A 15898-nucleotide genomic window follows, 5' to 3' on the forward strand; every position below is an offset into this window, starting at 1 on the left:
AATGAGGAGTTAAACATTTTCTATTTCCCTAATCAAGACCCTGTCATTATCATCACTGAAAGCCAGAAAAGCAGATGAAGAACGACAGAATTACATGAAAGGTAAAAAAGACACTGCCAAAGTGATTTTGGGATCACAGTCACTTATTATAATAGTTGGCATGGCAATCTAATTGCATACTAAAGTCTGTTGTGTAAACTCAGTTACTAGTTGCATTACATAATGCTGATGCTCAATTGCATCAGTCACAACTGAGCATAATATGAATAGAAATTTGGAAAAGTCTCTGATTATTATTGTGGAATAATTCATACAACTCGTCAGCATGGCAGTTTTCAATTTAATTTGATATTTTTGAAACAGAAAGCCACAGTGACTCAATTATAGAAGAAAAAGTAGCCTAGAAAAAAAATCACGCTTTGCAAATGGAGAGAAGAAAATAAAAGTAGGATAAATTCTTATTCTATCACTTTTGACAGTATCCTTTTAAAGGGAAGACTAAATTAAATTCTAAAGGACAAATTCTCTTCTCGTTCACATCACAATAGCTCCAGAGTAGTCCTACCAACTTTTATAGAATTATTCCAGATTTACACAAATATTAATGGCAGCAGAAGTTGCCTTTTCAAGCCTAGCTGTTTCAAAATAGGAATACATTTTAAGAAGTGATTTAGAAAAGAAAATCGCTTGTTTATTTTATTCCATTAAATTGGGTCTGCAATATCACAGCGAAAGGCTGATTCCTCTTTTGGTCTCAGATAAGTTACTTTCAGAAAACAGGTATACAGAGAGTAAGACAAAAAGCTCAGAAATAAGAATGTGTTCAGTAGACACACTTGTTTTCTTCCCATACCATAGACTTCTCTACCTGAAATCTGCATTTCATATAAATGGAGGAGAACAGGACATGGAAAATGGATCTGAAGGCTAAATAAAATTTCTCCTGCAGTGACCTGCTTGAGGAACAGAAGGAGGGGGAAGAAGGAAGGCTGAGACTGGTGCAATTCAAAGAGCAAACACACTAAGTGATAGCCCCCGAAAAAGTGTCAGACGTTTTCCAACAGGAGGTATGCTGTTCCCATCCATCCCACCCTCTGGCAACACTCTCTCCCTAGCTATTTCCACTTGATTCATGTTGTTTCTATAATTGTTGAAATGGTTCACACTGTTTCACTGTTCTTACTGTTATTATTTCACCTATCCACACTTGTCTCTGCCAGTCTGTTATTCATAATTGCTAAGGCTCCAACCCCACCAGAGAATCCATTTTGCTTTGAATTAGAGCCCATTTGCCTCGGATAGCCATTAGCAGTTTCCGACAGCTGTTTCTGCATGATGGCCAGTGAGACTTTATTGGAGGCCAGGAAGTCTTTCATGGAGATCATCTCGCCTGACAGCCGGCGTCCGTCTGTGTCACTCTCATTGACAACATCAGTCTCAATGGAGATGTTTCTCCGGCTACGGATATTTCCCGGCATTACCACGTTCCTCCGTGAACGGAATAATTTTCTTTGGCATCTGTGGCAGCACCTGCAGTCCAGCTTCTTTAATATCCAGTTTATAGATTGTTTGATGACAATAGAGATCACGTTAAATAAGGAATAGATGCAGCACACCCCCATGAGTATGAAGATGAAATTGCCAAAGCGGTAAAGGCCTTGGCTCTCATATTTGGTGTTCTGGCTGCTGACCAGATCACCAAAACCAATGGTGCTGAAGGCCACAAAGCAGAAGTAAAGTGAGTCAAAGTAACTCCACCCTTCGATTGGTGTGTACATTGCAGAGGCACAGCAGGAAATGATGAGTGACACTACACATAGAATCAGCATGACGTAGTAGACGGAGGGCTTCCAGCCCGCCAGGCTGTCCACCTCAGAGCTCCCCGAGCCCCGCCGGCTGTTGTGAGGGAGGACCCCTTTCCTCCTCAGCTGTCTTTCATGGCAGGACTTCATGACGTAGGCGATGACCGTGATCAAGCGCTCCAGGAACAGGTTAAAGAACAAAATGGTCCCTGCACATCCTATAAGGCCATAAAATATCAGAAAAATTTTGCCTCCAACGGTGGCTGGGGTGGTCATGCCAAACCCTGGAAGAAAAAACAGAACAGTTGAAAAAAATAAACCCGCGATTACGGTGTCGGTAGTTTTGTCACATGGAAGACCGGTGAACTGTCAGCAAAACCCTGTGGCACAGCTCATCTCTGGAAAAAAGCGAAAACACTCTCTCCAGCTGTTACCCACCTGTGCTTCACCATGTCCTAGTAATAAGGGGAAGGAAATTCATGCTAGCATTTCCTCCAGAATCAGAATGAAACAAAAAGCAGAAGAAAACATACTGGAAAGAAAATAGACTTTAGTGGAGGCCTGAATTTTGTTCTGGTTGCTAGGCTTGCTCCACCCCTCTTTGTGCCTTCGATCACTTCCAGGCTCCAGGGTTATCGCACCCGCTTCCTTCTCTCTGGTGCTGTTCTGGGTGGCTTCTGACTCACAGAGGTCCGTCCCCACCAGACCTGAGTAAACCCAACACGAGTTTTTTCGGACCCTCACTTAGCTCCCGCTGTAAGCGCAGGTGGCCCCTCAGCCAGCAGCCGGCACCCAGGGCAGCCCAGTGAGGAAAGCCCAGGCTGGGAGCACGCACCAGATGAGGCAGCTGCTGGCAGGGTCGGCAGCCCCTCATGGGTGTCCCCAGCAGGCGTTAGAGCTGCCCTGCATCTGACGCTGGGGTCTGTCACCCATTATCAGCCCTTTTTCTGATCGGCATTGCTGAAGTTTTCCTATTTCTCAGTGTCCCCCTCCACAGCTCGAATCTGTATGTGAGTCTTTACTAAGGTGTTCTCTGGCCTCATTCCCGTCATGGGATTTCTCAGGTCAGAGATGCTTCAGGCTTCCCTCAAATCCCTCTGTTCCTAAAGCCTGAAAACAGTATTTTTGTTTTGGTTAAAACTGTTGATAAGATAATCTTAATGTAATAAGATATTATTAAAGAATAAAAAGCATGTCCAGAACATCGTTGAGCAAATTGGAGTAATAGTCCCTGCTGTTTTATTAGGATTAATAAGGGATTACATAACTGATCAATCAAGCCAAGACAATCTTGCTGAGAGAGAAAAATCATGTTGGACAAGAGAGACAGTTATTTGTTTTCCTGTCTTTGTATTGCGAGATGCTAATTATGAGATAAAGGCATTAGGCTCTGAGAAATAAAGGAAGTCATATTCAGTGTGATACATTTGTGCTCGGAAGACACAACTGCAGCGAGAAGAGACCATGTTTCCAACAGTGCTGAACTGCACCCCCTTTCATTGGAAACCTGCCACCAGCACAGACTGCAGTCTAACACTGCTCCTGCCTCACGGGGTCAAGTGACAGCCCTCACCGTCACCCCTCCAGCAGGACCCCCTCCGAATGACAGCCCCAAGCGTGGGCTGTGGAGGGTCACTGCATCCTCGCCTGCATCCACGGCCAAACTGCAGCCTCCAGAGGAGCTACAGGAGGCTCAAGCCTCCTCATCAAATGTCGGTGCTAGAGAGAGCTGGACTGCAGCTCTGTGCTGTGGGGAACAGCATGGTGACACGAATCACATGGACAAAATGTTCTTCATGACAAGAACTTTTTGCTGTTGTTCTCCTTGGCACACATGTTTTCACTCGCTTTCTACCTTCCCATTCTGCTCCGTGAACTGATCCCCCTATAGTCCTAGTTTTGATGTTTATTTTCTGTGCAGTCTGGCTTGCATGCAAGTCATGACCTCCACCCTGTGGACAGGCCCGTAAAGAGCGATGGATGAGGGGAACCTCTCTGCAGCTGGTGGGATCTGCCCAAAGCAGCCGGTGCGAGGGAGGTTGGGGGCTGTCATGTCCCGGGCCCCCCTGCTCACTGCAGAAGGGCTGCAGGCTGGGCAGGGACCGAAAGGCGAGGGAGCCTCTGGGACAGGGTGAAGGGCAGCGGGCAGCACCTCTCACAGAGTAAAGCAAATGCCCTGGGAAGAGAAAGGTAGATCACGCTCACACCTCTAGCGTGGCACGACACCTTTAGGCTGCTTCCCACAGGCCCCTCTCTGGATCCTGCCACTGGCATCACGGCCAGAGCTCATTAGCTTTGTTTGTTCAGTTGACTGGATTTTATCACAGAACTGAGATGTGTGTGCATAAAAAACCACTGACAAAGGCACCAAGCAGGCATGATGGGAAATGCATGGTGAAGCTATAAATACCAGAAGATGCAGACCATCGATCCAGAGAGGCAGTGAGGCTCTGACGGGGAGTCTACCCCCTGTCAGCTCCTCCTCGTCAGCAGGGGCACTGGTTTGGCCTCCTGGAGTAAATGTAATTTTTGTTCGTTTTTCTATTTATAAATCTCAATGTGTAGCAATCAATGCTAAGATTTCTAAGGAAGCACTAAAATGGAAAACCTAAAAGCAGTATAAATATATTAATTTAACAAGCATTTTCCTTCAAAGCTAATTTGTAAAAAATTACCTATAAGATTTTAGTTCCAGAAATAATTTCAGTTCATTAAATGCCTTGTATTTCCATGTAGTGGGCCACACTATGCCTGGTTAACTTTGGCCATCACAGTATTACACTCGGGATTAATTTGGGATGCCGTATTATAGACTAGGGCTTGTTTGACAGTAAGTACATTTTTCTCCAAATGGACTTTTGGGGTGTTTGAAATACTCATAAATCCAAGAAAATTTGGTTAATCGTATCAGCCAAGAAATGCAGGAGGGCAAAATTGCAAAAGGCTTAAAACAGTGGAAATGAAACTAAATGAAATAAATGTTCTCGTATGGCACTTTTGCTAGGACAGAGAAACTCCATACTGGGTCAGACTGCTGTCTTTGACAGTGAAAGATATAAGAAAACGCGAATAGGGAAGAAAACATGAACAGAGTGATCTTTCTCTGGGATACTCTCCCATCTTGCGGAAATCAGCAGTTTAGAGGACATCACATTTAATAATTCAATCATCAATCTTGTAAAATAATTTTTAAAAATAATCTATACTGTTGGTCTCCATTAAATCCGAGGCAGTAAGTTCTACAATGTAATTATGTTTTGTGGAAAAGAAATCTTTGTCTAACCTGCTGCCCGACAATTCATTTCAGGGTTCCACTTTTTGCAGTCAGCTTTAGCAATCGTCATTCTCCATGCACCTTATCCCTTCACCCTCCCCCTTCTGCTTTTATAGGCTTCTATTATTTCCATCTTTCTCATTTCTTCCCCAGTCTGAGGAGGTCTATGACGTTTAATCTCAAGTTTTCACTCTGCGAAGACATACTTCTAACCAGCCCTACTACCTTTCTTGTTTCTCTTCTACCTTAATACAGTCTTCCAAAGATAAAGGAGCAGGACCAGAAATACACAGTATTTGCAATGCAAAAGTACTTTGAATTTATGCAGGGCATACTGATGTGTTGTGCTTTGCTCTCTTTTTCACAGGAATTCCTGTTTGTCTTTTCAATTGCTATTTTTCCATATACATTACTTTGCATTAATCAGCACTGAATTACATCTACATTTTCACGTAGTTATTCAGGAATACGAGATTCTTCTATAGTTCATTACAGTCAGGTTTATAGTTGATTATCCTGAATACTTCTCTGTCCTAAGGAAAGGTTGTTATCTATTTATTTATCTCTTTTCTTACATTATTAATGACTGTTGAAATGTGCAGGTGTCAGCAAATAGCCCCAGAGACCCTGTTGTTAATCTGCTACCATTTTGAAAACTGAATATTGATACCTAGCCTTTTCATCTATTCTTTTTAAATAGTTATTTATCAAGGATAGGACTCCACTTTTCATCCCATTGGAGTGTTGTTTATTTCTTTTGATGAAGATGTTTGCAAAAAAGCTTTTGTAATGTCCAGGTACACTGTAATTTTTGTGAGGCGTGACTCCCCCCTGCAAAAGCTATACCACTTTTCTGACTAGTTCTATTCTTGTTTACACTTTCCTCATGTTCCTCCATGGCAGACAGACTTACTGGCCTCTGGTTTCCAGGAACATCTTTGTGGCCTTTTCCACAAATTGTGGTTACATTTGCTGTCTTTTCTTCTCCTTGCACCAAACCTGATTTTAGGCTATAAACCACACTTAGTTAAGCAGCATTTTCATGTTTGAGTTCTTTTATAAGGCCTGCATGAAATACTTCAGTCCTGGCAGTCTGGATGAGATTAGTCAAATAGGAGAAATAGAGGAGAAACCATCAGCCAAATACACGGAGGGGAAATGACTTAGTGAGCAATTAGAGCAGAAATCTGATCCATGCAGCGTAACAGTGAAAGAGCAAGAAGTTAAATAGGCAGACTGGGAAGCAAATACAGAATGAAATTATGAAATCATATAAAAGAGGAAATAATAGCAGTGGCTGACACTCGCAGATTATTTGAAAATATTATACAAGGTTGCTTCTTGTGATGAAGAAAGAAAACAGGAAACAACTGCAGGAAAAAAATGCTAATTTTTATGGTGTGAGAGACTGCTGATGAAATTTAGTGAACTTTATTTTACAAGTTGGGTGACACTTCTTGAAAAAGAGTTATTTCAAGTAGAAATAGAGATTACAGTTAATCAAGTCGGAATCAGATCATTCTGAATTGGAAAACTGAATATTTTTAAGGTACTGAAAAATGTTTCAATTGATTTGTTAGGTATGTCTGCAGATATGGCACTATATTATCACCATTGACAGATACGCATGATAAACTCTGACTTTACCAGCCCAACAATGAAGAAGGCCTTCTTAGTAAAAATTTCAGATTTCTATTCTGAAATCAGAATGACACAGATTTACTTATGTCCCATGATCCATTGACTACTATAAACTGGTGTTATCTTTCCTAATATTCAGCTGAACTGAGCAACTACATTCCTTGTAGCTTCAATTTTCCTTTAACTGTTGTGGTTATGTGTTTTTTCACATATTGCTTAGGCACAAATTCAAATTTGTTTGCTGAATATTCATACTAATTCTGAATTTCTCTGTAGCAGAACTACATTTTGCAGAAGCTGGAAGGAATTTAAACTCCAAGTAGAGTCAGTAAATGTTTTCTAAAGCACTGCATACCTCTTATGCAAAACAATTTTGCAGATTTTGTCTTGGCAGCAGAACTTCTATCATGAAGATTGTTACTGCAAAGTGCTCTAAAATCCACCTGTGTTTTCAGGTTATATTGTGTGCATGTTCCAAGAAGACAAAAGAACAATTAAAAAATGTAAATGCATCGATAGTATAATATAATCATGCTTCATGATTTCCTGTAGCAAGTATAACCAAAGAAAACCAAGCAGCTGTAATTCCTATCAATAGTCAGCTTGATAAGGACTGAGGCCCAACAGAAGTTCTCCTAGAGCAGAATCCTTTGACAGAAGGTAAATATTGACTAACATGAAGCAAATATTGTTCTTAATTTAATAGTAACATGCTTGTATTGAAATCTCACAAGAGGAAACAGGTATCAACTTTCTATAATTAAACAACTCTAGAAAAAAATCTAGTATCTCTATTTTTTGTTCCTCGATACCTTGATTTATCATCCTCCAAAAATCTAGAAAAGCTGAATTAAAACAAGCACCAGCCCCCAAAAGCCAGACCCCCAAGACGATGTGGTGCAGATGTCCTGCCCAGGTCCCCCAGCGCCACCATATCCCCCCAGACACAGCCAAGGGGGCACAGCCCAGGGCACTCGTGCCACTACGTCCTGGCATGTCACACACACAACACACAGCCCCAGGGAATCCAGCTGCCAACTCCAGGCCAATATTAGGTCATTTCATCTTTTCTGTTGTAAACTCCAACGCTACCAATTGTTGTAAGCGTTTCTCCTGGATCAGCACTCACACTCATCTCCCTGTGCCTAGTGATACACAGTTTGGCATCTGTTTTAATTCTGGGTGTCCTGACATTCACAGGTTACAATAATTAAACCTTCAGTTTTCATTTCCCGGTATGCTTGATGCTGGGAAAGAGCATGCGAAACAGTTCCTCAGTCCTAATCCCTCATGAACGAAACGTGGAGTGCCAAATATAATGTGTGAGTAGGGAGACTAGAACAGACATACAGATTTTACAGTTAATATTGGATCATGAGATTGAGTCTTTCTATTGTTCTGCAAAACAGCACTCTTTTCTGAGAGGTTTCGTTTCCTTTTTGAACATGTGCAGTTCACTGCTCCTGCCTTTCCCACGAAGAGGAAGTGGGTAGAAAGAGGGGGTAACACTATAGCAACAGTAATGAATCATTGTGATGCTAGAAATATCATGATAAAACAGCTTTCCAGTTTAACCTACGATCAGTGCTCTTTGTCTGTCATGTTGTGACTGTATTCCTAATGCATTTTCTATTTATTTGATTAACTCTTTTCCTTGTTTTTGTCTATCAGCTCTACTTTGGTCATGACTCACTGGGGAAATGATGAATTTCACCAGTGGAATGGTCAATGGAAAACAACTGAAGATCGTGACAGGCGTGAACCAAGCTAAATACCAAGACTTTCAACTGCAGTGAAAAGATCATAAAGAAAAGAGTTAATAGGAGAGAGAAATATGGAAAGTCTTAGATACCTGCAAAGATGCTGACTGTCCTTCCCTCAGACACGTTCTGCACTGAACTATCTGCGTAAGGACATTCTGTGCTTCTAAAAGACAGGCAGAAGAAATGACTCTAAGTGAAGCTGTGCTTCAAAAGCTTCACTGAGAAAAAGTCCTGTACTGTGTACTGTTCCTACAGTGTGCAGACACTAATTATTTGGCAAAATTCACTTCTGCCATTATGGCCTATTCTGGTTCTGCCAGAGCACAAAAAGTAGTCCTAGGAAAACTCTACTTCTGCTGGAGTAATTGCCACCCATAGGAACTCTTGCAGGAAGAGCCAAAGCACTCTCAGATCATGTCACTTGTCACATCAGTCCCCTTAGGACACTGCTACTTCAGCAAGCTTGTAACAGAGCCCTGCTCTAGAAAGGAATGGGGGCATTAAGTCCTCCCCAGGAAGAGAAGAAAAAGACACATTTCTGTGAAGACTTTTACTGTGTGAGAGGAGATGCTCATGGAAGCAGGCAAGGTGCTGTCACAGCTACCTGACAGCAATAAACTGCGACTTAGGTCTAACTTCTGATATGAAAACAAATGTCTAGTGTGGTTCATTTTGCTAAGTGTATGCAGAAAATCACGCCCACACGCGCACACAACCCCTTCTTGTGATTTCCCATTAGTGGATGCTCAGCGTCTGAACTGTGTGGCTGCCTGGTGAGACATACTTAAATTCATACATGTTGTCAGAACCACTCAGATAAACATCTTGACGCTCTGACTATGAGGGGAGATAGAGCTACCTGCATCCTGAAACCCTCCTTTACTGCAACAATTATTTGACAAAATAATATTTTATCAGGGACAGCCTGGAGTGTGTTAGCATTTATTTCATCGGCAATGCTATTTTCTCATGCAGATGGTTACATGGTTACGTGGTGAAGGGCTCAGCCTGCCCAGGCAGTCAGGGACGTATGGCCATAACACTCCTTTGTGCTATATGCTCTTCTGTTTCCAGACCTGCCCACCTGAGTGAGCTCTGTGCCTCCTGCCCAGGCATCCCAAACACTTTGTAGAGCTGTAAAAGCTGGAAATGTCTCCAGGGCTATTAGATCTGAGTCACATCCGCAGATACGCCGCTATGCTGAGTGATCAGCTGCTCGGTGACCTAGGACCCTGCCTTGAATGCCATTGCTGCTGCCTCCTTCTGCACCAGTCTGCACCCGCAATGTCGTGCTTGGGCAGGCTGAGAGAGATGTAACCTTCTGCAGGGCTCCCAGCAGGGTTAAGTCCATTCCTAAAGGGCAATGCTGATGCTGAGAATAATGATAGAAGATGTTTTCATGAAACAATAAATATAGTTACCCAACTACAACCTATACTTTCTCATATATATCGAGATATTTTTTCCCTCTCTAACTTGTCTGGAGAGTCATCAAAGCTGGCAGACAGCACCCTCACCACTTTTTCATTGAGGCTGAAATACAGAAGGAAGATGACACTTCTTCGAGGGCGGCACAAGTCCCATGCTCAGTCTGTGCCACTGTGGGGTTATAAGACCTATGTGAAAGATTGTGCATAACATTACTTTGCCTCTGAGAAAAATGTTCTGAGAACCCAATCTCGTAACACAGATGTAGGTTAGTGTCACGCCAAGTGTGCGAACGTGACTTCAAGGGTAGAAATAGCAAAATATTGAGGCTTTCATGGATTTGTTTTTGGAGCACATAAGATAAAGCTTGTTTCGTGTTAGCGTATGTGAGGCAATGTCTGTATTTAACATGGCAAAGTTCAACTCACAGTGAGCCACTGTTTAAACCTGTCTGGAGAGCTGGATACCTGTTACTGCCCTTCTTCTCTCATTCCACTTATACAATCTGCATGTTCTGCCTTGAACAGAAACCTATCTTAAGAAAAGCTTCCAGTGTTAAGAAATCTAAAAGACATAAGTAAAAAAAGTGCTAAAGGGATAACACTGGATGAAAGATATAATAAAAATTCAATTTTAATAGACATCTTTAGGGATCTGTTGATGTATCTGTTATAATGTCTGTGTAGCCCTTAAATAATAGATAACTTTTTGGGAGAGAGAGCCTCTGTAATTTTCATTATTGTAATTTTTTTGTATAAGATAGTTTATGAGAACCCTGCCATTCTGCTTTATATAATGAAGGTTATATTTTATTTAAAGTTCATTCAAGGTCTTAAGTAAGAAATGTACACAGCTGTGTTAGAGCTTCTATGCTATCATTAATTCAATGTATAAATACTTTACGTCTAACTTCTGGTTCCCCTTTATAATTTTATGTAGTTTTGAAGCCTGAGGTGCTATGCCCAGTGCCTTTCTGTTATCCCTAGATAGATTTGTAAGTCTGTAAACCTTCTGTGCTACTACAGGGATAGAAAAGGGCTCAGTTTTGAAAACACCTCATTATTATTATTTTCAAATTCTTTTGTGACTTGTTGAAAAGTCATTTAAAGGTTTGTGTAATTTTTATTTAGCCTTACCACATAACAGCATTTATCCAATGATAGGACAAGGGGCAATGGGTACAAACTGGAACACAGGAGGTTCCACTTAAATATGAGAAGAAACTTCTTCTCAGTGAGGGTGCCAGAGCACTGGAACAGGCTGCCCAGGGAGGTTGTGGAGTCTCCTTCTCTGGAGACATTCAAAACCCGCCTGGATGCCTTCCTGTGTAACCTCATCTGGGTGTTCCTGCTTCGGCAGGGGGATTGGACTGGATGATCTTTCGAGGTCCCTTCAAATCCCTAACATTCTGTGATTCTGTGATTTGTATTTAATATTTAATTAAATATTAATAGGTCATACGAAAACGTACTCAACTCCTATGTGTGCGTGAACAGCACATCTGGTCCAGTCTGAACACCCATCAAAGCCAGTCATCAACAGTTTGGCAGGCTCTAAAAGGCAGAAAAATATCAATAACTGCTGGGGCTGCAGGAGTGCTGGAGTGCTCAATTAAGTACTAATACTTTCCAGCCCCTGGGAAGGTGATAAGGGTTCAGCCCCTGCAGCTGTTTGCAAATGTGCTGCAGACATCAGCTTCCCCCTCTTTCCTCCAGAGAAATGTCTGGGACTCGATCTTAAAGTTCTTTTCTAACCAAAACGATTCTGTGATTCTATGACACCAAGCACAGCTTTTGGGGGTGCTCAGAGCCCTCTTTGGGTGCAAACCTGCATGTGTATGGCCTCAAAGCAACCTAAAATCCTGTGCCAAAATGCACTTAGCAGCTTGTACCTTGGTGTGGGTACTGGAATAATATGAGGAGTGTTAGTTCTGTGGACAAGTAGCATCAACTGCAATTCAGCGAGTGCAGGTGTCAGTGCTCCCATCCCCATCTCAGGCCTCAGGCAGGGGCTGCAGCCCTAAGGCCACTTAGTCTATGGGGAACCAGTTTTTTGCTGTTTCTTTTTGGAGAAACGAAAGCCCAACATTTTACAATTAGGAAAAAAAAAAGAGTTCTATTTTTAAAAGTTCTATTTGATGTCTTGATAAGAGAAGGATGCTAAAGCAGTAATGTTTCTCTTGTTACAAGTAAATAAATTAAAACTAATTAGATTGCTGTGTGCTGGAGGGGAAGGTTTGCTTGTTGTCCAGTCTGCTGGCACCAAAGCCAGGGACTCATCAGACCCTGCTTCCAACCCAACACATCGCCCGAGTCCTCTCCCCGGGGCGGATGCCAACACACCTCACAGAGATTGGCAAAACTGTGGGAAATAAGTGTGACTCAAGTTCAAACTACAGCAAAGTATTAGCGTTTAACACTGAATGAAAATATTTACATGGTCATAACATTTCTGGATAATATACTGTCAAACATTGCATAGAGAACAGGTTTTTGGAAGTGTGCTGTATTTAAACCTTAATACACAACATATACAATTTTCTTAAAGGTTTTCCTTAAAATTATAATAGCTATAATATCCTAGACTCCAAGCTACACACAAATTTATCCAAGGAACAATAAGGAAATATGGTAGAACAAACAGAGCCTTTCCTTAGTTAAAAAATGCCTGAGAAGGCAGTTTATATAATGTAGGAAGAAATACAGTTATCATCAGTTCTATTCCTGTTAAAAACCAGCATAAAAATAAAAATAAAAAATCACAATAGAAATATTTTCAGTGTGAAAGCCAAAGGCATATGCTTTTGGATTTAAGGTCATTGAGCATGGAAATGCAGTAACTGCCAGATCGGCAATGTATACTTGGTTAACATTCAGCACCAAAAGAAGTCCCCATAAAAACATATTTATAGGAAAAAAAGTCTTAAAAAATTGGCCTTTGTTACTGATTCCAGAAGGGTATGTTCAGAAGACGGGTATACACTGTATACACAGTATATATGAAGTGTCTGTGATGTGTTGAAGAATCAAAACCAGACCTAAATGTCTTGAAGTATGATTGAAACAGGGATTAAAAATATTTCTTTGACAGGGTCAGAGAAAATGAATAGATTCATATATATACAAAACTGAAAAATACATATAATCATATCTGCATTAGATAAGCATGTATATGTGTGATGAATACATATATATGTACATAAACCTTTTATTCTTCTGTTGAATAGTCTGCCTTACTAACAATAAGCAATAATTTCAAGATATAATTCATCTTGGTAGGATAATACTTTATCTGAATTGTGAATGTAATTAACACTGTTTCAAGGGTTTGTTTCCAGTCAGACAGTCTGTGTAAACACAATAACTTCAGCTATTAAGGAAGAGGAACATAATGTTTTGTACTAATTTAGCCATAGGTTAATCTACACAAATTTTTTCCTTTTAAATAGTACAAATCTGCCTGTATTTTAAGAGTTTTCAAAGGTTAGTTTAAATTTGCTTATTGCGAATTTTATTCTTGGCATGGATACATGAGATATCTTTATTTTTCTTGGAGAAAAAAAGTGTCTATGTGTCTCCCGGAGGGCATTTTTCACGTAATACTGTAGAAAGTTATATATCTGTAGCTGCTGTGATTTGCTTTTTTAGTCCAACATGTATTAATAGAACTTTCCTCTGGTCTGCGGCTTTAGTGTTTCTTCTCATTTAGAGGTAAAGCTATGAGAAGTAATGCAGTTATTTTGTTTTCTCCCAGTGGAAAAAAGAGTGAAAATGTGGTATCTGTTTGTATCCTCTTGGTACCATGAGCCTGGGGAAAGTCTGTTAGTGGCATTTTCAGTGAATGGGATTTTGTAGCATTAAGGCTCTTCCTTGGCCTGAAATACGAACACAATCAGAGCAATTTTATGTAACATTGTCACTTGCAGTTTAACTAAAGCAGAAAGACACAGGCTGTCAGTGATAAAGTCAAAAAAGTTAAGAAAAGAAAAGGAAAACAAAAATCTCCAGCATTACAGGCTGGAAGGAAGCTGGACACAGAAGGGAAAGTTTATTTTTGGTAACGTAAAAAAAATACTATATGTGCATATGTGTTTCTGTATGATTACATTTTCCTAACCAATTTGAAGCCTTATCTTGATGGCAGAGAGGAAGGTTGGGAGCCATCGCTACCAGAACCACCATGTGCCAAGGGCCTCAACACTGCTACTTCCACAGCCTCACCCAGAAAATTAGCTTAGCATGATGCTTGGATACACCAAACTCAAGAACAGATCAAAGGAGCATAGCATAAAAACCAGCACAAACAATGCTTTAGTTCCTTGGAGATTGACAGAAAGCCCCCAAAAGCTAAGAATAAAAACAAAAAATTCAGGTGCTGCAGGGACTGCAGATGCAAAGCAAGGACCATGAGCTCATACCATATTGGCTGTTGGTATGGTATGTGGTAAGATATTTAAATATTCTGTATGAAAAGGGAAGTAGATATTAATGTTGTGATTAAAATTGCAAAAACTGGTAGGCAGTGCTGACAGCAAATATCAGAGATTGCAGTGAATATTTATCACTGGAGAACTGGTGATGTAGGACTGCCAATTCTGTGAGCACTTACGGTGAGCATATGATGATAAACTTGAACACTTGTTTTATCCAATTCAAATTTCTTATCCATTATTCTGTGTAAGATCTCTTAAAAGCTAAGAGTTATGAAGGGGGCAAAGACTCTCATATTTTTTTCACATTTTAAAAGCAAAAACTTATGCTGGGGTGGCTGAGAGCTGGACACTTGGGAATAAAAGACGAGTTTGTGAAATAATCATAGAACGATCAAATGGTTTGGGTTTAAAGAGATTTTAAAGATCATCTCATCCAACTCCCCTGCCATGGGTAGAGTCATCTTTCACTAGATCATGTTGCTAAAAGCCCCATCCAACCTAAATAATGTCGGACTGCTCCACAGAGTACATCACTTGCAAAACAAGCATTATTGCCACCAGGTGCAATATTGTTCAGACAAGCTTAGGACACTACACAGAAGAAAAAAGAATCGAGGTAATGTTAGTGACAGCAGTAGAGATCTCAGTGAATTCTGTCTTAGAGACAAGAGTAAGTAATTGCCAAACAACGTGCTGGCTTCTATCTGCACAATGACACAGCGTACAGTTTTGTTTCTGAAATGTCTGACTTTTTCAAAAGGCAAGGACCTGCTAAGGCCCTGGTTCATGGATTGCCTAAATGAAATGCACCTGCACCTGTGAAGTCAGAGATGCTCTTTCAGTGACAGGTCTAGTGGCATATGTCTGTAAATCAAGCATAAGTTAAATAATCCAGCCTAGTCATATTATTTTACAGGTCCAAACATTTATGTAGAAAAGGACCTATATGTAAAATACAGCAGGAAGGTTCACACTGCAGTACTCCAAATCCTCCATAGCAACTTTGTCTTGCTGTCAAATTATTGTGCCATTGCAAATGCTAAAAAAAAAAAAACCAACACAATACCTACTGCAAGGACCACTTCTCATCTTACCTACCTGGGTGATGACCAATCCTGCTCTCTGTGCATCAGGCAAACTCAAAATCTCAGCATCACTTGCCTCATCCACCCAAACAATTAAATAAGATAATAAATAAAATAAATAAGAACAAGACAAGCACACAGAGGGTAGAATTGAAAGAGATTATAACAAGAAGATAAAGAGTGGTCAAAAGCTACAAAGCTGGGTGTTTTCTGGTATAAATAGACGAGCAATGTACTAAGGACATGCCGAAATCAGAGGATGGCTCTGGAGACTGCCTAGTGCAGCTCAGCTCAGGGCCTCCCATGCACAGCAGGTGTCCAGTCAGATGTGAATTCATCCAGAGGGTAAAAGGAATGCCAGGCTTTACAGTCAGGCATTTATAGATTTATGGAAATAAAATCATACTTTAATGATATCTGGAAAAAAGAGGCGTTCATATATGCAAAGACAAAACTGAAGTGAGTTCTTTTAG

At 40.7% G+C, this 15898-nt stretch overlaps 1 protein-coding gene across 1 annotated transcript in view; it reads right to left on the reverse strand.

The window, feature by feature from the left end:
- Window positions 1–1119: 1119 nt before the first annotated feature.
- Window positions 1120–15898, reverse strand: part of KCNK13 (potassium two pore domain channel subfamily K member 13) — a 65989-nt gene continuing 51210 nt past the window's right edge. Inside the window, exon 2 of the mRNA XM_065636575.1 lies at window positions 1120–2086. Within this exon, the coding sequence (XP_065492647.1) occupies window positions 1194–2086 (893 nt within the window). The 3' untranslated portion in view covers window positions 1120–1193. The remainder of the gene's footprint in view (window positions 2087–15898) is intronic.

The sequence above is a fragment of the Caloenas nicobarica genome, chromosome 5, assembly GCF_036013445.1.
Source record: "Caloenas nicobarica isolate bCalNic1 chromosome 5, bCalNic1.hap1, whole genome shotgun sequence".
NCBI lineage: Eukaryota > Metazoa > Chordata > Aves > Columbiformes > Columbidae > Caloenas > Caloenas nicobarica.